The sequence below is a fragment of the Chionomys nivalis genome, chromosome 1 (genome assembly GCF_950005125.1).
Source record: "Chionomys nivalis chromosome 1, mChiNiv1.1, whole genome shotgun sequence".
NCBI lineage: Eukaryota > Metazoa > Chordata > Mammalia > Rodentia > Cricetidae > Chionomys > Chionomys nivalis.
In genome coordinates, this window is record NC_080086.1 from 147,365,259 (window position 1) to 147,373,511 (window position 8,253).

An 8,253-nucleotide genomic window follows, 5' to 3' on the forward strand; every position below is an offset into this window, starting at 1 on the left:
TCCCTTCCCCTTACTGTGCTTCACAGAAACTGGGTTCTGATCCCCTTACTGGGATGCTCCTCCACTTCTCAGCTTCTTCACCCACCTCCTCAGTATGTGCAAACAGGTGATTGTGGTCCAAGTGAGCAAAGGAGCCTTAGCTGAGACCTCTGAGGATGCTCAGGGGCTTCTCGCCTGCTCTTTCCTCCGTTCAGAAGCTCATCAACAACCACCGCTTCCTCCCCAAACATGCTCTGGAAACCCCTTCTGTTTTGACTTCTTATCCTTCCTGAGTTCAACTACATTGTACAATGAACTCTAGGGTTAGGTGATTGACCACACGTGAAAAGTAACTGTTTCTGGTTCGATGTGTGAAGAAAACCATAAGACAGTGGCTACAAAGTCTTCATGGATGGCAGAGAACTGTTCTTTTCTGTGTGAGCAGGGGGCGAAAATCCCAGCCACTCACTGGCCTCAAGTTCCTGAGTAAACATTTTCCATGAACGTCGACAGACAAAGCAAAAATAAAGCTCGGGTCGGGCCTGCAAGAAAACTCAAAGCAGCTGAGTAAAATGAAGCCGAACTGACCGAGGCTTCAGGGACTCAAGTCCCTAAATGGTGGACACTGCTGGCCATCCTGCTGACATGACCCAGGGCCTGTTACTCCTGGATACACAGCACAACACAAAAGAGATGAGATCTGCATGCCTAATACTAAGAGCTTGGGCTTGCATACCACCTACTTAAGATGCAGGGCTCAAAGAGAACACTCCAAAATAAAAACACTTGGGAGATAATTGTTTCTTTGGAAAGTGTGTAATTCTATTCTTGTGTTTCATCAACAATTACTGATGGCCTTGTTTTCATATTCTAATCAATCTTCACAAAGGACACAGAAACTGAGCAAATATTGAAAGACACAACTGTACCATCCCTTGCGGAAGACCAAAAGCCCAAATTCACAGAACAGTGGGCACCTAACACCCTCTAGTCAAGTGGGATGTGGTATTCACTTGAGCATTGACCCTCAGACATGAGGTCCAGGGCAGTTTCTCACAGCAAGTGTGGGGAGATGCTTTCTCCTCTCTCCTTATCCTTGTGAACCAACCCCAAACTATGCTCTGTGTGTCAGTAACTCATTTCCTGTGGGGACAGAAGCTCTACGGAGTTAAGATTAACCAACCCTGGGTGAGTGAGTCCGAAGAATTACAAAAGAAAGCATGGAGATGATTCCTAGGGGAGGCAGTGATGTGTGGTGGTCAGAGTGGTTAAGAATTTGATTCTGAAATTCAGAACAAATGTGTCTGTACTGTCCTAACACCATAGATTCTCCTTTAACAATAAAATCAGAATTACAAACTGATAAAGGACTATATTTTGGCTTTTCTGTTCATATGATAAACATCTCACAAAGGCAGCTTAAAGGAGCAGTGTGTATTTTGGGTCATGGCTACAGAGGCATTTCAGTCCATCAGAGCCGGGAGGAAAGGGCAGGCTGGCACAGGGAGCTGAGTACAGAGTGTGCGACCCGGTCTGGGAGCCTGACACTGAGTCTTCACTCTGGCTCAGTGAATTCCTGGTTCTGCTATCTCTGAAGTTTGCTGGTGGCTGTAGGAATGGGACAGCAGGGAGGATGGGAGGGAGGGAGATGAAAAAATGCTTAGAATGGATGAAAAAAATACACAGACTACTTATGAAAAATATGCCACACTTTCAAAAGAATTTTCTTAATTCCTTCAACAATCTGGCTGAGTATGCTACTCTCTGCTTCTTGTCTTATCTTTTGGTCGTATTTCCCCCTAATCGCCTGTACCATTTCCTCTTTCTCCTGAGCACTGAGCTTCCCGAGAGCGCACTCTTCCTCTACTATTCTAACTTCATTCCGTTTTTGCTCAGTGTAAAGTCGCCTCAGGAGCGCTACTTGGCTCTCCAGCCTTTGCTCTGCATCCTTGTAGATGGCATCAGAGAAGCAGACACCGCCATTGCTCTGCACCATGGCTTCGACCAGCTCCACCAGCTCCTGCACCTGCGTTTCCTGCTCAGCCTTCTCTGCTCTGTTGTTGATGGCCAGGCAGCGGTCACCACACTCCCTGATGATGCTTTTTAGGTTTGTATCTGAACCTTCTAGGAAGTCCTTTAGGCTCTGGTCCTCCAGCTCGTCTTTGTGGGTGAACAAGACAACCATGTACTTCATGGCTGCCTCCCCAAAGATAGCCTTGATCCTAATGACAGTTTCTTGCTCTTCCTCTGTGTAGCGACCCAGCTGCAGTACCAGGATGATGGCGTGAGGCCCAGGGCAGGACTGGAGGACACACTTGCTGATTTCAATGCAGGTGGCTTCCAGCTTGACCTTGGTGTCAAAGAGCCCTGGGGTGTCAACAAGCAGGAGTTCTCTCTCCTTCCACTTGCGGGATGCTTTCTGACAGGTCTTAGTGACAGCATGGGGTGCAATTCTAGAATCGAATTTCCTTTGCCCCAGGATAGTGTTTGCTGTGGCGCTTTTCCCACTCCCTGTCTTCCCTACCAGAACAATCCTCAGAGAGTTGTCACTGGGCTCAGCCATGATCTTCTCAGAAGGTTCTGGACTCCAGGGGTCTTGAGCACATGTCAAAGGGAAGAAAGTGGTTTAGATAAACTGGAAGCCACACTGACCCTTCCAACCTTTCAATCTTTCCCATCTGCAAAAGTTCTCATATTCAGGGGCAATAGCAGATACCTGTGGGGTTAGCAACACAAAATGTTTGGAGTCGACTAGCTCGGGACTGTAGGTGACCATCCCACTCTAAGGAGAAAACAGAGACGCTAATGTCTGGATTTTAAATCACAAGTGTAACTGTGCAGAAATATGCCCGTTCAGGTTTGAACCACGTGGATGCAGACAGTGAGAGAGTCCAGGGAACCATGAAAGACATTGCAAATTACTTCTTAGTCTCCTTCATCAAAATGCTCAGCTTCCCATAGTGTCTCAGAACAATTTTATTAGCGATATTAAGCCTTGGGTGACTGGAGAATTTCAATGCTATTCTACTCTCCAGAACCCAGGGAAGGAAAGAGCTTCCCACATGCTTTCTGGGAGGCAAAAGAAACTCACAGGTAAAAGCTGACAATGATTGAGGAAAAATGCAAGTAAATCTCACATACAACTATCGTTGCCAAATCCTAATAGAATATTAGCAAGCTAGAATCCCATGGAATTTATAAACATGGAACCTTATGGCAAAGTGGGGCTTTGCCTGAGCTCGAGAAGAGGAAGTTATTGCCATAACTCACAGCCCGAATTCACATTGTAGGACGTTGTAGGAAATGTGGGCTGACGTAAGCTTCCCATATGTTTATCCTTCTCTCTCTTTGTCTCTGTCTCATCCACTGAGTCCCCAAACTAGCAGGTTAGTGGGGAAAATCTTTTCTACTCAAGTCCAGATGTTTCCACCTCACTTTCCCTAAGTATTTGAAGAATTAGACAACTCCAATAGAGAGAACGAGAAACAGAGAGAGTCCACTCTCCACTGGAAAGCTGCAGATCAATACTCTATCACATATCAGGCTGTACCCAGCATTCTGTTCCTTGCAGGTTTATGGATCAGCATATAAAAAGTATCATTGAACAAATGCCTAAATGATTTACAAATATAATGAATAACGATATCATTAAAAAGTGCAAAAGTTAAAGTCAACCCTGAGCACTAGAAATTATATAAATACGGTACTCAGATACGAAATTCTCAAAGAATTAAACACACATGCACATACAAAGAGTGTAGACGGCAAGACAGGAAGCTGGCGGGATACCTGGGTGTCTTTCCTGATTCTGCCTGCTAAGCCGGAGCAGTGAAAACAAGCCCATCAAGAGATCCGGTCTTGGTATCTAAGGTCCACCACTTAGCGGAAGGTCCCTAGACAAGGGGTAAGTCCAGCATATATTTCTCATCCCTACATTTAGCAGAAGTCTGGACGTACAGCAGCACATTCCATTGGTACAGTGGGGGGAGGGCAGAAACTGTCAGACAGCAGACGGGAAAGCCAAGCCACACAGCTCTGTGAAAGGCCATCACTGAAGGATTTGCCCAGGGTACCACAATATCAAATCTGAGGATGTACCCAAGGACACACTGAGAACAACACAGACAGAAGTGTGCAGAACCTCGCTCGTGGGAGTGATAGCTATAAAAGGTAGAGCAAAGAATGATCCCATTTGCCCTGACTAGGAGACTGGTGGACTAACTCACACGCACACAGGGGATGTGCTCTGTCCCTTGGGACGTCACAGGAGCAACTGCCCAGGACCTGGAGGTGGGGAAATGGGCACCTCACCTTCTCTGTGTGTAGTATTCTCTCTAGTGAAGAGCTATGGGTGTGTGTGCATTCTCCAAGTACAGTTCACTATGCATTGCTTCCACCCATGTGCACACTTCGTGGGAGTCTGGATGGGGAATCAGTTTCTTTCCTGGTTCTATAGGTAAGAAACTGTTGTTCCAACATGCCCAACACCTGCCCTAGGGCCCCACACTCAAACTGTCCAGGGCAGGCGCTGAAGGCCAAGACCCTCTGACTCCATTAAACTCCCTCATAACCAGGCTCTAAGCAATTGCTTCCTGGGTCATCCTCAGGTCATGATTATAAAGGCTGGTGGACATCACACCAGATGTGCCACCAGGAACAAGAGGGGCGAGAACAGTCCTCCCTCTAGAAAGAGGAGCTGTGCACAAGTCTACCCTAGGGATGCCAGGTGAGGGCCACCCATCTCTCAGTTGTTTTGTTTTTCATATTAACAAGCCAGGCTTGGGAGACAGAAACACTCATCTCAAAACTTTCTAAAGTGCTTCTAGGAAGACCCGAGAACCTGAAGCTCAGAAGCGAACGGAGAAAGTCCCTGGAAAATTACAGAGAGAGAGAGCAGGACCTGGACCACTCTGCAGAATCCCTAAACCCTTTGAGATGCAGTTCCCTCCACTTGTAAAGGGACTGTGCAACCAACCCATCAGGCTGGCTCTGGACTCCACGGGGCAAGTTCTGTAAAGGTCGCCTGCAGTGCTGAGTGTGACCACCACTCAAGATTGAGGCACTTGCTGTGTAAGGCTATTTGTATGAAGAAAATTTGCAAAGGGCAGAAACCATAGTTCAGCGGCACGGCATTGGCCCAGCGTGTGCATGGCCCTTTGTTAGATTCCCAGCATCATGAAAGAGGACCCAGACAGCAAACACTGCAGCTCACAGGCTCAGTCAGAACTACAGGCACACGGGTCCTTCAGCACAGCCTGTCCTGTTCTAGAGCTCACAACATCCACCCGAGTCCCCATACTTTCAGGGTCATGGCCTCTTTCCTGAGAAGCACAAGGTGGATCCAGATGTGGAGTCAGCAACAGGATTTCAATCTTGCCCACTTTGATGTCCCTCTGACAGTCATTGGTGCACTGAGATTTGATGTGGGCAATTGAAGGGAGTTAGGGCACATTCACACTTGGTGACCTGCCTCCTAGTTCTGAAGATCTGCCTCAGGGGCAGCAGTGACATCTTAAGGAAAAGTGATGGGTTTTCAGGCAACCGCATCTAATGACATGGGTAGAAGCCTCCTATCAAGCAAGTCTTTCTTGTTAGTCATGAGATGATGAACAGCATACTAGGCAGTCTCAGTATCCTTCCAGGGTCTCTCAACCTCATGCACTGAGTGCCTGGGCTGCACCATGGCCATCACACCCAGTTCCTGTCCCACATGCTCTGTGTCCTCCATCCCACGGCTCACCTTCTCCTGCAGGACAGTTGAGTTCCCACGCGTCCTCAAGGAAGCTGGCTGCACGGCCACTCCTGCTGCAGTCCTGGAAACCCTGAGCATAGAAGCTGGAGGGGTGGGGCCAGGGCAACAGGTTTCAGTCTGAAGAACAGAGGAAACAGCTCTGTGCTGTGGTTGAACCTTCAGCTTAGGGCTAGGTGAATCTCTTCTTTTTGTACTTGCTGTGAGATCGAGTCACAGCCAGTGATTATGTTTGATGGCGTTGGCTCTGAAGACCCCATTCAGGGGTCCACAGGCAGCCTAGGACACTTTACCGTCTGCTGCAGCACTGCATGCTGCTCTTTGCAGAAGTGTGACCCTGATCTCCAAACCGAGAGGACTGCTAACAACTGACAGGGCGCAGATGAGTGCCCATCAGCCCTAGCCACACTTGAGGTTCACTCTGACCTGAGCAGTAACCTCCTGAAAGGTCGTCCTTCATGCTCGGGTAGCTCCTAATCAATGATTGGTCAGCATGGAGACAGAAAGGCACTGCCTTTAGTGCCCGTTTGAGACAGGGCCAGAGTTGCACCTAAGCTCCCAAGCTCCGGTGAACTGACTCTCTGGATCTTCTTGCACTAATCACAGCCCTTCTACTTTCTCCAAGCCCCCTCTACTTACACAAATTCTTGCTGTGTGTTACACAGTTTGGTTAGAGTTGCTTGCATGAGCATGGGTTATTTTAGGAGCTTTGGCAACTTATCATTGCTATACCACTGAAGAAAATGGTACCCTCTTTTCTAGCCGTCTCTTACCACCATTAGTTCTTCAGAGAGAGGTGGGGATGAAATGTTGATGAGCACAGCCTTGTTCTTGTTTTGTGCAGTGAATTCATGAGTACAAAGGCCATATAATGTCCAAAAGCCCTTTTCCCCCATCCTCTGGTATTTATATTCTTTCTGCCTCGTTCCATGAACCTTGGAAGAGATGATGTAGTTCTTCCATTTAGGGCCACGAATTCCATTATCACTCATTCTTGATGACCAGCAATGAATGCACACACTAACTGTTGTCACGGAAAATAGAAACTTCTCTGACTGAGGCTGAGATATATAAACATGAGTATTTAGAGACAGCTGGGCAACAGGACCATTTAGGAAAACGGTAGTAGAAAGCTTCCCCAAGGCCTGTGACCTTGTGTGCCACAGTTCCTGGCCAGGTAAACAATACCTGGCATAGGATCTCTCATATGGAGTGGGGCTCAAACCCAAGGAGAAAGCGTTTGGCAGTCCTGATAAGAGTCATGCCGCTTTCACACGGGAAGGCACACATTGCCTGGCAGGTCATTACTGTGGACTGCAGGATCCATAGTCGGCTTTGTCTCTTAAATGTACCATTACCTGTTAACATCTTCACTCCAAGGACCAAACTTCCAATGAATAAACCTCTGGGAGACATTTAAATCATAGCCAAGCCTTAGCAGCATCTAAATAGATGCTCAGACTGCATTTCTTTTGGTTGACCATCCACCATGAATCTTACTTGTAGATGTCCTAACATTTAATTACCTTAGCATTCTTGCCTAGCAATGAAGGGCTATTCAGTTAAAGAATTGGGCTAATATTTAGTATATCCATGTGTGTGAGTGTGTGTGTGGTATGTGTGTATGTGTGGTGTGTGTGTGTGGTGTGTATATATAGTGTGTGTGGTGTGTATGTGTGGTGTGTGTGGTATGTATGTGGTGTGTGTGTAGTATGTGTGGTGTGTATGTGTGGTGTGTGTAAGTGTGTGTGTGTGTGTGGTGTGTATGTGTGGTATATATGTGTGGTGTGTGTATGTGTGGTATGTGTGTGATGCGTGTGTATGTGGTGTGTGTGTGTAGTGTGTATGTATGGTGTGTGTGTGTGAGTGTGTGTGTGGTATGTGGTGTGTGTGTATGGTGTGTGTATGTGTGGTGTGTATGTGTGTATGTATGTATGTGGTATGTGTGTGTTTGTAGTGTGTGTAGTGTGTGTATGTGTGGTGTATGTGTATGGTATGTGGTGTGTTTGGTATATGTATGTGTTGTGTGTATGTGTGGTGTGTGTATGTGTAGTGTGTGTGTACGTGTGTTTGGTGTGTGTATGTGTAGTGTATGTATGTGTAGTGTGTATGTATATGTGTGTGTGTGTGGTGTGTGTGTATGGTATGTGGTGTGTTTGGTATATGTATGTGTTGTGTGTATGTGTGGTGTGTGTATGTGTAGTGTGTGTGTATGCGTAGTGTGTATGTATATGTGTGTGTGTGTGGTGTGTGTGTGTGTATGTGTATGTCCATCAGTGAGCCTGCCATTGCTGAATCAAAGCAGTTGGTGTATTTCATTGTTTAGCTTCTGCTGACCTGCATAAAGGGATCACAGCCTAATATAAAATGTTGATCAAGATCTTTTTATGAGCCGGGCGGTGGTGGCGCACGCCTTTAATCCCAGCACTTGGGAGGCAGAGGCAGGCGGATCTTTGTGAGTTCGAGACCGGCCTGATCTACAAGAGCTAGTTCCAGGACAGGTTCCAAAACCACAGAGAAACCCT

General features: G+C 47.0%; 1 protein-coding gene across 1 annotated transcript; it reads right to left on the minus strand.

Annotated features, from left to right (window-relative positions):
- Positions 1-1,666: 1,666 nt before the first annotated feature.
- On the minus strand, positions 1,667-2,554 carry LOC130885826 (GTPase IMAP family member 7-like). The gene has a single exon (XM_057787652.1). The coding sequence runs from the start codon at positions 2,540-2,542 to the stop codon at positions 1,667-1,669; it is 876 nt and encodes a 291-aa protein (XP_057643635.1). The 5' UTR covers positions 2,543-2,554.
- Positions 2,555-8,253: the final 5,699 nt, after the last annotated feature.

Bases quoted from the DNA above. Each gene is read 5' to 3' on its own strand.
- LOC130885826 (XM_057787652.1), bottom strand. From the start codon at position 2,542: ATGGCTGAGCCCAGTGACAACTCTCTGAGGATTGTTCTGGTAGGGAAG.